This window comes from Schistocerca piceifrons, chromosome 8, assembly GCF_021461385.2.
Source record: "Schistocerca piceifrons isolate TAMUIC-IGC-003096 chromosome 8, iqSchPice1.1, whole genome shotgun sequence".
In the NCBI taxonomy this organism is placed as follows: Eukaryota; Metazoa; Arthropoda; class Insecta; order Orthoptera; family Acrididae; genus Schistocerca; species Schistocerca piceifrons.
Window position 1 is genome coordinate 407,698,845 of NC_060145.1, and position 16,576 is coordinate 407,715,420.

General features: G+C 46.8%; 1 protein-coding gene across 1 annotated transcript in view; it reads right to left on the reverse strand.

Annotated features, from left to right (window-relative positions):
• LOC124712388 (L-dopachrome tautomerase yellow-f2-like) overlaps window positions 1-12,368 on the reverse strand; it is a 45,256-nt gene extending 32,888 nt beyond the window's left edge. The window contains exon 1 of the mRNA XM_047242683.1: window positions 12,071-12,368. Within this exon, the coding sequence (XP_047098639.1) occupies window positions 12,071-12,368 (298 nt within the window). The remainder of the gene's footprint in view (window positions 1-12,070) is intronic.
• Between the last annotated feature and the right edge of the window lie 4,208 nt (window positions 12,369-16,576).

Genomic DNA, 16,576 nt, shown 5'->3' on the forward strand with positions numbered 1-16,576 from the left:
TCCGACAAGGTGATGATCTGTCTCCTCTCTTATTCAACCCTGTGCTGGACAAGATCATCCGCGAATGGGAAAGGGTATTGAAGAATAAAAACTGCTGGAAACCTATACAGATGGGGCGAGTCAATGATGACATAAAAATTTCATGTTTAGCTTTTGCTGACGACTTAGCCGTACTAGCGAATGATAACGGCAGTCGAACAGGTTGAAACCCTTAAAGAATGTGCAGAGAAAGTTGGTCTGCAAATATCTTTCCTAAAGTCTGAGTTCATGGCACAAAAACTAACACCCAAAACTTGACTAAAAAATACGGTCATATCAATAGAGTCCCATATTTGAAATACTTAGATACTTAGGTGAAGTCCTTGAACCTACGCGGAGAGAGAAAATAGCACAAAACATTCGCCTCCAAAAACTAAAGAGGGCCTGTGAAAGAACCTTCAAGGTGTTCAATAAAAAACGCATGTCCAAAACTACTAAAATTAGGCACTGTAATACAGTATTAAAACCTAAAGTCCAGTATGCCAGTGAAACCCTGACACTCCACATAAAAGGTGACCTAAAATACTTGTTAAAGAAAGAACTAAAATAGTCAGAAATGTACTAAGGGCAAAGAAAACAGAAGAGGGCTATAAATACAGTCTCGTCAAGTAACTGAGAAATTGTCCAACCTTGCAGCAGACATTAGAGATAACCGATTAAAATTTTATGAGCTCGTCTCTAGGCTTCCGAAAAGAAACCTTAAGCACGAAATTCTTAAATACACAGAAGGACTTAAAACTATACCCTGGATACAAGAGGTCAAAAAGGACCTACAAAAAGCTCACATAAATTATTCAGATATTTTGGACAGAAAGGTATTTAAGCGGAAAGTTAACAGATGGAAACTCAGAATACGAAGCTCTGAAAAAAGCAGAAACAAAATGGACAGAGGAAAGGAAGAGAGTCCATGGAGAAAAAATGGGAGCAATGTGAAAAAAAGGGAAAAGAATCAAGAAGGTCTGCGTTATCCAACAGGGTCTAATCGCACATAACAATAATAATAAAAAGCAATGTCCTCACTGAGTGACTGACTCATCATCCCCAGCCCAAATTGTTAGGTATAAAATGTTGAAATTTGGAGGAGATACAGATCTTATACTGTAGGTGTCGTTTGAGAATGGATTCTTCGAAGTTCCAACCTTAAGGGGTGGAATATGGGATAAAATTTTTTTTGAAAAATGGCATTATTAAGGCAATTTTGAAGCTAGACCTACGAAAATTGGTATTTGGTTTCTCGGTCAGAAATAAAGAAATACCTGTTTCAGAATTTTTGGGAATTTAACCCAATGTGGGTGAACCAGTGGGTGAAAGCTTTTTTAGAAAATATATCCTCATTATGAACTGCTAAAGTATTTTTGAAGCTACATCTATGAACATTGGTGTCTGACTTCTCCGTTACAAATGAAAAAAATCGGCAGAGAGGGCTACACCTGGGGGTATGAAGCGCTTTTAATATTTTGGAAGACGAATGGGGACTTGTAAACCGCCATACAAAGTTCCAGTTCCGAGCCTTTAAAAACCCTGCGCAATTTCATGTTTTAAATAATTTTCTTAAAATAAAAACTTCTGACTACGTGATATTTTTTCCTTTCCCTGAGAGCTAGTAGGAGGGTGGCAGGGCGGGGGGGGGGGGGGGGGGGGGGAGCAGCCTTGCGTTTGCGGTTTTTACAGGATCTAAAGCCTACAGACTGCGGTTTACAAGCCAACTTTGCAAACGCGTGACTATAAAGATTTTCTGGATCGTGTCGTCTTCAGTGGTAAATCGAAATTTTGCCTAAGTAAAAATGTGAACATACACAATTTAAGCATCTGGAAGTCAAAAAATCCCCACGTGTCTCTCTTAAAATGAATGTTTCTGTGCCAAATACTCGGCGGAAAGTTTATAGGTCATTATTTTTCGGTGAAACAATTGTAACTTGTGTTCTTATCTTAAATTCAACCACAGATCTTTATTTGGCAGCAAGATGGTGGCTACCTCACTGGCATAACGTTGTACCCGACCACTAGGAGCCGGGTGACAGAACTTGTTTTACACGACCTCCATGTTCACACACGACCAGATGTCATTTAATTTTTACCTTTGAGGGTTCATAAAGGATAATGTGTATGTGCTTCCTCTACCAGCTGATCTACTCGACACATTTGAAACAGCATTGTTGCAACAGTTACTCCAGATTCACTGATTTAAGTTTGAGAAGAAACCGCCTACCGACTCGCTGTGTAACGAATAGTGCTCACACTGAACACTTGTAAGACTGTTTGAGATGCTCTTTCGTTTGCTGTATTCTTTATAACAACTGTAATATGAATGTATAAATGTTAAAAAGCGTTAAATTCCGTATATTCGTTTCTAAATACCCTGTATGCCACTTTTAAGGGAGAGTCAGCATTCTCCTGAAGTCATGTGTATCCCACTGTAGCTGGTTACCAATAAAGGCAATAGTCATTCGCCAGCCACTTCTGCTTCCGGTACAGCAACCGTGACTAGCGGGTAGTCGGGATCCAGTGCCACAGGCGTTTCTCCGCGTCTGGCGGTGCAATGCAAGTACGGCAAGTGATTAGCTACGACAAGACGCCAGCCTCACCGCCAGCAGCTTGTACTTCGACGATAGTGGCGCTGCAGTCGCAGCACTGTGTTACACCCACCATCAAGCGCCGCGCATGTCCTTCCGCCTGCTGCCTGTTTTTACACTGATGGACACCTAGCAGGCAGCTTATGCACACGTTACAGGCTTTACGCCGACCGCGCCCTGTAGCCTATTCATTGGAGATCTTGTTAAGCTCTCGCTGAGCTCTCGCCGGCCATGCACGGCAGCTCTGTCCAGCTGAGCCCAGCCTCTGGATTTGCGCCGCAGCGCAACGATCCTCCAGCAGCTACTAGGGAAGATACTCCACAGCAGCCACATCGAACTACCAGCCATCACCCCTAAAGCCGTAGCCTCCTCAGACGCTAGCCTTCCCCAGATTCGATGTCCCAGGACTTGTGTTCTTACGTAGAACTAATTGTGAATCTGTAACAGGTAGTTTCCGTCACGACGCATGTCACGGCGTGCATTGACTTCGTTCAAATGGCTCTAAGCACTATGGGACTTAACATCTGAGGTCATCAGTGCCCTAGACTTAGGAACTACTTAAACCTAACCAACCTAAGGACATCACACACATCCATGCCCGAGGCAGGATTCGAACATTCGACCGTAGCGGTCGCGCGGTTCCAGACTGAAGCGCCTAGAACCGCTCGGCCACACCAGCCGGCCCATTGACTTCGTCAGATTTCTAGCAGATCAGGAATTTTTTTCAGTTTATGTCTATCAGAATCAATATTATGTCAAAAATTGCTTTTTATGTGTTTTGCTAATAAAGTAAGACTTACACACGAACTTGGGAAACATGAATCGTTGCACATGTGCCACACCACTGAGGATACAAAGCTGTGTTGTGCAAATAACATCAGACACCCACCTTCATACTTGTAGACCACTGTAATATTCGAGATCGCTTTGGGGCTTGAAGTAACCCCTGAGCACTCGTACTTATACTTTTACCTGTAATGTTGTCTGTGTACTACACGTCCGTACTACTCAGGTCTTTTGTACACGCTCATTATGTAGATACTACGGCCCCACTACTTTCATGTGGTTCCCTATCGGTAGCTTTTACTCTTGGTTGGTAGCTAAAGCTGTTTTTGTTAGTGGTTTAACAGAGTGATTTTTCGGGGTTAGTCTGTGTGTGTGTGTGTGTGTGTGTGTGTGTGTGTGTGTGTGTGTGTGTTTTGTGCGCAGCTGGCGGAAGGTACCCTTAGATCAGATTTATTTCCTATACTTATTGGAAGAATCCTTTCACAAGTCTGCTGCCACCATCAAGTGATTATTCTGGAACAGGTTAAAAAGTAACAACGTAAATTCCTTTGAAAATTTCTCGAAAGCTGTATGTTTGTTCCATTATTACTAAAGAGACTTAAGAAATGCTTATCCAATAATATTAAAGGTAATCAGCAACTGGTTGTCCCGTATAAAAAGAGAACAGTACTAAAAGAGTTAATAAATACTAATGACACTGCATATCAAAAGCCTTGATGTAAATTTGCTTGTACAAAAAAGTCTGACTGTCAGTGCATCTTAGCAGTTGAAGTACATGGGCCGTTCGATAAATAACAAGAAAAGTTGTATAAAAAATACAAAACTTCGACAAAGTTTGTGATTCTTCGGTTGGTGGTGTCCTATAACTGTTATGAGATGGGGCTGACTCGCGTACTTTGAGAACGGGATGCTGGGAATCACTGAAACAATCGACTGTGCGCACGCCGGTAACGTAGGAGGGGCGAGTCCATTTGCTCGGAGGTAAGGTAGGTATGTCAACAACGTGTGCTATCAGCGGCAATAGTAGATTCCATTGCATAGTGTCTCCACAGAAGTGTTGCCACTATTTAAGTTCCAACCTACGTGTATATATATCGTACCAAGAGTGACGTGTTTGTGATAACTCTTCACTGCGCCATTGCCTTGAAACGGCGTACTGTCATAACACGCAAGTTGCTAGGTTAATGTATATGTTCGTAGCGTTTTTGTTTTGCATGTTGGTATCCCTGTTGGCCGGGGTTTATTTATCGATTGTCATTTTTTTTTTTTTTTTTTTTTGTAGATCACTCTTGCTATTTGAGTTTACATATTGTCATTTGGAGATAGTGAGTGGAGTTGTGGACGCTAGACAATGGAGTGCCAAGTGGAGAAATCGGGACATTTCCGACACATTCTTCTGTTTCAGTTCAGTAGAGAAGTGACAGCTGCACAGGCAGCCAGAGACATTTGCGCCGTCAATGGGGATAAAGCCACTGGACAGGATACGCAAGAAAATGGTTTTTTTCATTTTAAGGGGAACGTTTTCACATTAGCGACTCTCCACACTGTTAGTGTTACAGGGTTTGATAAAGATCGTTTAAACGCATTAATGCACAATGATCCACGTCAGTGCACCCGGGAACTGGCAAATGTGATGAACTGCGATAAATCCACCATTTGCATGCAATGCAGACGGTTCAGAAATCGCGTGTATGGACACTGCACTCTGTTAGGCTAAATCAATAGAATCAACGGCTGGCAATATGTGCATCTCTGCTTGGTCATCATCAATTGGCTCTTGATCAACACAGACCATTCCTATCCTGTACCGTTACTAGTGACGAGAAATGGCGTCTTTATGCTAACATAAGGAAATGAGAGGAATGGTTGAGGCCAAACAGAGACCTGCACAAATCCACAAAAGATACTAGGAATTGCTTCCCCGAGGTGTAACCATCGCTACTAACATTTATTGTCAAAAACTGAGACGTCTTGCAGATGCAATCCCAGAACAATGACCAAGAAAGCTGTGTGGTGTGATGCTACATCACGATAACACCCACACTCATTCTGTTACACTGAAAAAAAAAAGTACAGCAGTTGGGTTGGGAAGTCATTCCACACCCACCTTATTCACCTGATCTTGCGCCCTCAGATTTTCACTTTTTCCGATCTCTATCGAACAAGGGACTTCCTTTTAGGATGAAAATGCGTTCCGAACATGGCTCGACGTGTTGTTCGCCTTAGACCCACAACAATTACACTACTGGCCTACAACGTGCTGACATGAGGAAAGTGTTCAACCGATTTCTCATACACAAACATCAGTTGACCGGCGTTGCCTGGTGAAACGTTGTTGTGATGCCTCGTATAAGGAGGATAAATGCGTACCATCACGTATCCGACTTTGATAAAGGTCGGACTGTAGCCTATTGCGATTGCGGTTTATCGTATCGCGACATTGCTGTTCGCGTTGGTCGAGATCCAACGACTCTTAGCAGAGCCGGCCAGAGTGGCCGTGCGGTTCTAGGCGCTACAGTCTGGAACCGGGCGACTGCTACGGTCGCAGGTTCGAATCCTGCCTCGGGCATGGATGTGTGTGATGTCCTTAGGTTAGTTAGGTTTAATTAGTTCTAAGTTCTCGGCGACTGATGACCTCAGGAGTTAAGTCGCATAGTGCTCAGAGCCATTTGAATAATTTGAACTGTTAGCAGAATATGAAATCGGTCGGTTTAGGAGGGTAATACGGAACGCCGAGCTCCATGCCAACGGCCTCGTATCACTAGCAATCGAGATGACAGGCATCTTATCCGCATGGCTGTAACGGATTGTGCACCCACGTCTCTATCCCTGAGTCAACAGATGGGGACGTTTGCAAGACAACAACCATCTGCACGAACAGTTCGACGACGTTTGCAGCAGCATGGACCATCAGCTAGGAGACCATGGCTGCGGTTACCCTTGACGCTGCATCACAGACAGGTGCGCCTGCTATGGTGTACTCAACGACGAACCTGGGTGCACGAATGGCAAAACCTAATTTTTAGGATGAATCCAGGTTCCGTTTACAGCATCATGATGATCGCATCCGTGTTTGGCGACATCGCGGTGAACGCACATTGGAAGCGTGTATTCGTCATCGCCATACTGGCGTATCACCCGGCGTGACGGTACTGAGTGCCATTGGTTACACGTCTCGGTCACCTCTTGTTCGCATGGACGACACGTTGAACAGTGGATGTTACATTTCAGATGTGTTACGACCCGTGGCTCCACCCTTCATTCGATCCCTGCGAAACCCTACATTTCAGCAGGATACTGCACGGCCGAATGTTGCAGGTCCTGTACGGGCCTTTCTGGATACAGAAAATGTTCCACTGCTGCCTTGGCCAGCACATTCTCCAGATCTCTCACCAACTGAAAACGTCTGGTCAGTGGTGGCCGAACATTTGGCTCGTCACAATACGCCAGTCACTACTCTTGATGAACTGTGCTATCGTGTTGAAGCTGCATGGGCAGTTGTACCTGTACACGCCATCCAAGCTCTGTTTGACTCAATAGCCAGGCGTATCAAGGCCGTTATTACGGCAAGAGGTGGTTGTTCTGGGTAATGATTTCTCAGGATCTATGCATCCAAAGTGCGTGAAAATGTAATCACATATTAGTTCTATTATAATATATTTGTCCAATGAATATCCGGTTATGATTTGCATTTGTATTTGCAGTTTTAATAGCCAGTAGTGTAGAAATGCTCTTCGACCAGGAACATTAGCAGTACGATTAGCCGCAAACATAATTGGACATTTCATGATTTCTGCAGTCACGGAATCGAAAAAAAATGGTTCAAATGGCTCTGAGCACTATGGGACTCAACTGCTGAGGTCATTAGTCCCCTAGAACTTAGAACTTGTGAAACCTAACTAATCTAAGGACATCACACACATCCATGCCCGTGGCAGGATTGGAACCTGAGACCGTAGCGGTCTCCCGGTTCCAGACTGCAGCGCCAGAACCGCGCGGCCACTTCGGCCGGCCGGAATCGAAAAGTTAGCCTATAGTTGGCAGAGTGTCGTAAATAGTCCAGGTGAATTATTGGTGACTGAAGTCTGTGTTATGTGAATCTGCATGCGAATATAAAAAAAACGTAATACCCTCAAGATTGGCGAACTTGTAAAGAGGCTCGAAATTTAGCACGAACTTCAAGGCAGTGGCAAGACGGAATCAATAGAGGTAAAGTTACTGCTGACAGCACTGCTAAGGCAGAATTACTAAACACGGTTTTCCGAAATTCCTTCATCAAAGAAGACGAAATAAATACTCCAGACTCGAAACAAGAACAGCTGCCAATGCGAGCAACTTAGAGTTAGGTATACTCCGTGTAGCGAAGCAGCTTAAAACATTTCAGAAAGGCAAAGCTTCCGTTCCAGATTGTTTACCAGTCAGGTTCCTTTCAGAATATGCTGATACAATGACCCCGTACTTAAAATCACATACAACCTCCCACTCGACGAAAGATCCGTACCTAAAGGCTGGAAAGCTGCACATCAGTACCAAGAAAAAAATAGAGTATTCCGCTGAGTTACGGACACATATCACTAACGTCGATTTTCTGTAGGATTTTGGAACACACACTGTGCTCGAACATTATGAATCACCTTGAAGAAAACGATTTATTGACAAATGGCCAACACGGATCCAGAAAATATCGTTCCTGTGAAACACAACTACCTCTTAACTCTCACGAAGTAATGGGTGCTATTGACAGGGGATGCCAAATTGATTCCATATTTTTAGATTTCCAGACGGATTTTGACACCGTTCCTCACCAGCAATTTCTAATTAAAATTCGAATCTATGGGTTATCGTCTTAGTTATGTGTCTGGGTTCGTGATTTCTTGCTAGAAAGGTCACAGTTCGTAGTAACTGGCGCGAAGTCGCCGAGTAAAGAGGAAGTAACATCAGGCGTTCCCCAACGAAGTGTTATAGGCCTTCTGCGGTTCCTGATGTACATAAACGATTTGGGAGACAATCTGAGCAGTCCTCTTGGAGTTTTTGGAGATGATGCAGTCATTTACCTTCTTATGAAGTCATCAGATGATCAAAACGAATTGAGAAATGATTTAGACATGATGCCTGTTGTTGTTGTGGTCTTCAGTCGGAAGACTGGTTTGATGCAGTTCTCCGTGCTATCCTATCCTTTGCAAGCAAGCCATTTTATCTCCAAGTAACTAATGCAACCTACATCCTACTGAATCTGCTTACTGTACCCATGTCTAGTTCTCCCTCTAAGATTTTTCCCCCTCACACCTCACTCCATTAATGAGTCACAGAATGTGTCATAGAAACCGGTCCTTTCTTCTAGTCACGTTGTGCCACAAGTTTATTTTCTCCCCAGTTCCATTCAGTACCTCCTCATTAGTTACGTGACCTATCCATCTAATATTCAGTATTCTTCTCAGCAATACATTTCAAAAGCTTCTATTCTCTTCTTGTCTACACTGTTTATCGTCTTTGTTTCATTTCCATATATGGCTACAATCCATACAAATATTTCCAGAAAAGACTTGCTGGCGCTTTCCTTGTCATTGCCAGTCTACATTTTATATCCTCTCTGCTTCAACCATCATCAGTTATTTTGCAGCTCAAATAGCACAACTCGTCTGCAAGCCGACCGTTGTAGCCGAGCGATTCTAGGCGCTTCAGTGTGGAACCGCGCGACCGCTACGGTCGCAGGTTCGAATCCTGCCTATGGAATGGATGTGTGTTACGTCCTTGGGTTAGTTAGTTTAGGTAGTTTTAATGTTCTAGGGGACTGATGACCTCAGATGTTAAGTCCCACAGTGCTCAGAGCCATTTTTTTTTCGTCTTCCACCTTGTCTCATCGCCTAAACTAATTCCGTCAGATCATCTGATTTAATTCGACTACATTCCATTACTCTCGTTTTGCTTTTGTTGATGTTCATCTTATATCCTCCTTTCAAGACAATGTACATTCCGCTGAACTGCTCTTCCAAGACTTTAGCTGTCTCTGACAGAATTACGCCATCGGCAAAACTCGAAGTTTTTATTTCCTCTCCCTGGACTTGGCAGAACAGTAAGAAAATGTACCGATCTACTAAAGAGATCTCTTACAGTACGCTTGTCCGTCCTCTTCTGGAGTAACTGCATCAGGCAGGATTGACGGAGGGTATCGAAAGAGTTCAACGAAAGGCAATTCATTTTGTCCTATCGCGAAATAGGGGAGAGGGTGCTACGGATGTGATACACGAATTGGTGTGGCTGCCATTAAAACAAAGGCGTTTTCCTCTGCGGCACGACCTTCTCATGAAATTTGTCGCCAATTTTCTCCTCAGAGAGTGAAAATATTTTGTTTGTGCCCACTTACATTGGAAAAAAGATCATCGTAATAGAATAAGAGAAATCAGAGCTTTTTTACCATTATTGGATTTCGATTTCCCTCCGCCTCCTCTTCTGGAGAGGGGGGCGGGAGAGGGAGCCTTGGAAAAGGACAGAGGGAGGGAGGGGAAGGTGAGGATCAGAGTTGAGAGGAGGGATAAATGGAGGGAGAGAGGGAACCATCCAGGAGGGGGAGTAGATGGAAGCAAACTTAGGAGAAGGGTAGGGGGGACGCAACGGTGAAGGTGTGGCAGAGGGCAGGGGTTGAAGAGGTTGTCAGCAGCACAATACGCCACTCTGCAGCCTAGAGAAAAGCTAAAAATTAGAATTAGGAGATAGAACAATAAAAGCAGGCGACAAAACGGTGGCTGCTAAAAAGTGAAACAAGGCGAAAAAGTTGCGAAGAAAATACAAAAGCAAAAGATCGGTGATAGTGATTGAAACACATAGTAAGTAGACAGTCACAGTTAGAAAACACATCGACAGTCTGGTTTTTGTTCGCAACAGTTAAAAACACACCTAGTGACAGTATGGTGGCTCGTTGTAACACTGACAGGGGACCCACAACATTGAACACTCACTTTAAACCGCACTATAGCGGTGACACGGTGGCAGATGGGGGCGGGGGGGGGGGGGGGGGAGGACCCCGAGTGATGAGGGAGGAAAAGGGGGGACGAAAGAAAAATGGGGGAGGCGATGGAGGGAGAGGACATAGAAAAGAGTGGGGCTGGGTGGACGTGTGAAGGAGTGGGGAAGGTAGTTGAGGGGAAGGCAAAAGGACTTGGGGGAGAGAAAGGAGTCAGAGAGAGGATAGGCAGGGAAAAACAAAACAGTGTGGTAGGGGGGGGGGAGAGGGAGCCTTGGAAAAGGACAGAGGGAGGGGAAAGTGAGGATCAGAGTTGAGAGGAGGGATAAATGGAGGGAGAGAGGGAACCATCATGGAGGGGGAGTAGATGGAAGCAACCTTAGGAGAAGGGTAGGGAGGACGCAACGGTGAAGGTGTGGCAGAGGGCAGGGGTTGAAGAGGGGAAGAGAAATCGGGGGATGAGGGGGATCAAGTCGGCAGGAGGTGTAGAGGATGTGGATATGTTCTAGGAAAAGCAGCAGATGGGGAAAGGAATCAGGTCATAGAGGATCCACATGGGGGATGGGAGGCATGTACCAAAGGCAAGGCGGACTGCATGGTGCTCGAGGATGTGGAGGGACACAGAGAATTTGGGGGGGGGGGGGGGGGTGGATATCCAAGTGGGACTGGCATAATGGAGGATGGGATGGATTAAGGATTTGTAGGTGTGGAGGATGGTAGATGGGTTCAACCCCCATGTCCAGCCAGAGAGGAGTTTTAAGAGTCAGAGGCAGTTGTGGGCTTTGGATTGGATAGGAGATGAGGGATCCAGGTGAGGTGACGGTCAATGGTGAGGCCAAGGTAGGAGAGGATGGGGGAGAGGCGGACAGGAAGGGCGCAGATGGTAAAAAAGTAGCCAGAAGGAGCGAGTGGTAAAGCTACAATGATTGCCTGGGTCTTGGAAGGATTGAATTTCAGGAACCATGCAGTGAAAAGGTCAAGGTGTTTCTGGAGAAGGTGGTGGGACCACTGAAGGGTAGAAGCGAGGGCAAGGAAGGCGGTGTCATCGGCATACTGCAGGAGGTGTACTGGAGGAGGTGGTTGGAGCATATCTGCCATGTACAGGAGGAAGAGGAGATGGGAGAGGACAGAACCCTGGGGCACACCCACGGAGGGGTGCAGCAATCAGACTTATAGATGGTAACGTAGGAGGGGCGGTGGGAGAGGAAGGAGGCAATCAGACGGACATAGTTGATAGGAAGGGCGTAGGTCTGGAGTTTAAACAGGAGAGCGGAATCCCACACGCGGTTGTAGGCCTTTTCGAGGTCGAGGAGGACAAAAATGGCAGAGGAACAGGAGTTAAGCTGGAGGGTGAGAAGGTAAGTGAGGCGTAGGAGCTGGTCATCGGCAGAGTAGGATGGTCGAAAGCCACATTGGGTAGGAAATCAGAGCTTTTCGAGAGAGAACGGTAGAAAGTAACTTAAAGGTGGTTCGATGAACCCTCTGGCAGGCACTTAATTGCGAGTTGTAGAGTAAGCATGTAGATGCAGACGTGAACGTAGAACTTATGCACGAACACAGTATAATGTGGAAACAACGAAATACGACGAAATCCAATATGGCGTCTCCAAAGTAACGAGTGGAGGACGTCACGTGACCCGACGGGTGTAGCTTGGGCATTTTATCAGTAGTGCGGTCGGTGCGCTTGCTGGAACACAGCGGTGCGACTTACGGTCGATGTCGACGTATCCGAGCGTGGCGGGCACGCCGGCCTTGCGGCGCGGCACGGTGAGGAAGAGGCGGTCGCGCCAGACGGCGAGCCCCAGCGGCAGGTTGTTGCGCGGCTGGTAGTCGGCGCCCGCGGGCGGCCCGCCGGCCGGCCACGTCCAGTTGATCTGCCGCCACGAGAAGGCCTCGCGCAGCGCGAGCGGCCCGGCCGCGCCGCGCGCCTGCGGCGTCACCGTCGCCAGCAGCACCGCCGCCGACGTCAGCAGCGTCGCCGCCGTCGTCAGCAGCGCCGACGTCGTCATGGCGCGCCGCGTCTGCCGGCACCAGTCGCGCGCTCACTCTGCTGCAGTCGCCGTGGACGCTTTGGAAAGCGCAGCCTTCGTCGACAAATCTGCCCGATGGCCGTCTTCATCGTGTTCCAAGCACGACGACGTCGACGAGCGGAGGCGCGAGGATGGCGGGGTAGGAGTAGGGGTTGCAGGTCGCCAGATGCGATGGCGCTGACGTCTCAACTCCTACACTACTGGCCATTAAAAATGCTACACCAAGAAGAAATGCAGATGATAAACGGGTATTCATTGGACAAATATATTATACTAGAACTGACATGTGATTACATTTTCACGCAATTTGGGTGCATAGGTCCTGAGAAATCAGTACCCAGAACAACCACCTCTGGCCGTAATAACGGCCTTGATACGCCTGGGCATTGAGTCAAACAGAGCTTGGATGGCGTGTACAGGTACAGCTGCCCATGCAGCTTCAACACGATACCACAGTTCATCAAGAGTAGTGACTGGCGTATTGTGACCAGCCAGTTGCTCGGCCACCATTGACCAGACGTTATCAATTGGTGACAGATCTGGAGAATGTGCTGGCCAAGGCAGCAGTCGAAGATTTTCTGTATCCAGAAAGGCCCGTACAGGACCCGCAACATGCGGTCGTGCATTATCCTGCTGAAATGTAGGGTTTCGCAGGGATCGAATGAAGGGTGGAGCCAAGGGTCGTAACACATCTGAAGTGTAACGTCCACTGTTCAACGTGCCGTCAATGCGAACAAGAGGTGACCGAGACGTGTAACCAATGGCACCCCATACCATCACGCCGGGTGGTACGCCAGTATGGCGATGACGAATGCACGCTTCCAATGTGCGTTCACCGCGATGTCGCCAAACACGGATGCGACCATCATGATTCTGTAAACAGAACCTAGATTCATCCGAAAAAATGACGTTTTGCCCCGCAGCCGTGGTCTCCGAGTTGATAGTCCATGCTGCTGCAAAGGTCGTCGAAATGTTCGTGCAGATGGTTGTTGTCTTGCAAACGTCCCCATATGTTGACTCAGGGATGTGGCTGCACGATCCGTTACAGCCACGCGGATAAGATGCCTCTCATCTCGACTGCTAGTGATACGAGGCCGTCTGGATCCAGCACGGCATTCCGGTGTACCCTCATGAACCCACCGATTCCATATTCTGCTAACAGTCATTGGATCTCGACCAACGCGAGCAGCACTGTCGCGGTCGCGATAGGCTACAATCCGACCTCTATCATAGTCGGAAACGTGATGGTACGCATTTATCCTCCTTACACGAGGCATCACAACCACGTTTCACCAGGCAACGCCGGTCAACTGCTGTTTGTGTATGAGAAATCGGTTGGAAACTTTCCTCATCTCAGCACGTTGTAGGTGTCGCCACCGGCGCCAACCATGTGTGAATACTCTGAAAAGCTAATCATTTGCATATCGCAGCATCTTCTTCCTGTCCGTTAAGTTTCGCTTCTGTAGCACGTCATCTTCGTGGTGTAGCAATTTTAATGGCCAGTAGTGTAGAACTGTCCTTAGCGGCTGGAATACTGCACAACATGCAGAATTGCTCGACACCGGTGACTGACAGTGTGATGACAAGCAAGAGCATTCGGGGCAGGGAGTGTGTGCATGAGGAGCGAAGGACCGGTGCACAAGGGGCTGATGCTGATGCCAGGATTCCGGGAATAGCCATGGTGCACTTGGCTAGATGCGATGAGGGCAGAAAATTACTGATGCTGACGTCAGCCAAATATAACAAACACTAATACCTGAACACTGGAATGATCTCTAGGTCGGGGGCCGAGGCAATTTCGTATGCTCAGTGATCCACTACTCTAGCATTGCTGCCCGCCTCAAAATCGACAGTGCCTCTCCCGATAGTGTGGGGTGTGACTGTTAAGGTGTCCAGCGCGAGTCTGTGGTATGGGTGCCACGAAACTTACTGGACGCGTGCTCTACAAAACATCTACATCTACATACATACCCCGCAATCCACCATACGGTGCGTGCCGGAGGGTACCTCGTACCACAACTAGCATCTTCTCTGTTCCACTCCCAAACAGAACGAGGGAAAAATGACTGCCTATATGCTCTCTACGAGCCCTAATCTCTCTTATCTTTGTGGTCTTTCCACGAAATATAAGTTGGCGGCATTAAAATTGTACTGCAGTCAGCCTCAAATGCTGGTTCTCTAAATTTCCTCAGTAGCGATTCACGAAAAGAACACCTCCTTTCCTCCAGAGACTCCCACCCGAGTTCCTGAAGCATTTCCGTGACACTCGCGTGAAAATGTAATCACATGTCAATTCTAGTATAATATATTTGTCCAATGAATACCCGTTTATCATCTGCATTTCTTCTTGGTGTAGCAATTTTAATGGCCAGTAGTGTAGGAGTTGAGACGTCAGCGTCATCGCATCTGGCGACCTGCAACCCCTACTCCTACCCCGCCATCCTCGCGCCTCCACTCGTCTAGCAGCCCGCCTCTGTATTGCTTCTGTGTCCTCCCTCAATCCGACCTGCTAGGGATCCCAAACGCTCGAGCAGTACTCAAGAATAGGTCGTATTAGTGTTTTATAAGCGGTCTCCTTTACAGATGAACCACATCTTCCCAAAATTCTACCAGTGAACCGAAGACGACTATCCGCCTTCCCCACAACTGCCATTACATACTTGTCCCACTTCATATCGCTCTGCAATGTTACTCCCAAATATTTAATGGACGTGACTGTGTAAAGCGCTACACTACTAATGGAGTATTCAAACATTACGGGATTCTTTTCCCTATTCATCTGCATTAATTTATATTTATCTATACTTAGAGAGCTGCCGTTCTTTACACCAATCAAAAATCCTGTCCAAGTCATCTTGTATCCTCCTCAGTCACTCAACGATGACACCTTCCCGTACACCACAGCATCATCATCAAAGAGCCGCACACTGCTATCCACCCTATCCAAAAGATCATTTATGTAGATAGAAAACAACAGCGGACCTACAACACTTCCCTGGGGCACTCCAGATGATACCCTCACCTCCAATGAACACTCACCATCGAGGACAACGTACTGGATTCTATTACTTAAGAAGTCTTCGAGCCAGTCACATATTTGGGAACCAATCCCATAGGTTCGTACCTCAGTTAGGAGTCTGCAGTGGAGCACCGAGTCAAACGGTTTCCGGAAGTCAAGGAATACGGCATCCGTCTGATACCCTTCATCCATGGTTCGCAAGGTATCATGTGAAAAAAGGGCGAGCTGCTTTTCGCAGGAGCGATGCTTTCTAAAGCCGTGCTGATGCATGGACAGCAACTTCTCTGTCTCAACGAAATTCATTATATTCGAACTGAGAATATCTTCGAGAATCCTGCAACAAACCGATGATAAGGATATTGGTCTGTAATTATGAGGATCCATCCTTCTACCGTTCTTATATACAGGCGTCACCTGCGCTTTATTTCCAGTCGATCGGGACTTTACGTCGACCTTTGCGTTGCTAAAAATGGCTAAAAACCTTCAAGTGTGTAATTTCCACGTTCGTTTGTTCTGTTGGCGTTGTAACTATCAGCCGCACTGTGTCAGTTACGGAATCAACAGACATGGGCTTGTTCCATGTTCGACTCACGGTCCGTCACACAGTTTAAATCAGCCAGCTCTGAAATCCCGACCCAACGTGTTCGGAAGCCCGCCAGAGCGCGTGGACCTAGACTGCAGCCGCTAGGCGGCGCTCCTAATATTTGCGAGCGCTGCGCTAACCGCCTCAGCGCTAGTCACAGGCCACACACGACGCGCCTGCCTACCGGCGCCTGTTGCCACGCTACAAGGCTAGCAACTCAGGGGCCCGGACCTCCGTTGTGCTTCGGCTGGGGCTCTCGTATCATTCCTTGTACCAGGTGTATAAGAATGAAACCGGAATTTGGTTGCAGTAATTACATGTCTGTTGTTTGAAACTGATAAACAATATTTTATTCAAAATAGTCTCCATTGCTATTTATACAGTTCTCTCCCACCTCTTCGGCAGGCCATGAACGCCACGCAAAAAAAAGAACAGTTCTTCTTTTGAAGCGAACCAGTGAGGGAGCGGCTTTCGTACCTTTTCACACAAATTGAAGCGTTGTTCAGCGACAGCTTGTCCCAGTGATGCAAACAGATGATAATCGAACGGAGCCAAGTCTGGAGAATAAGACGGATGTCCTAGTAT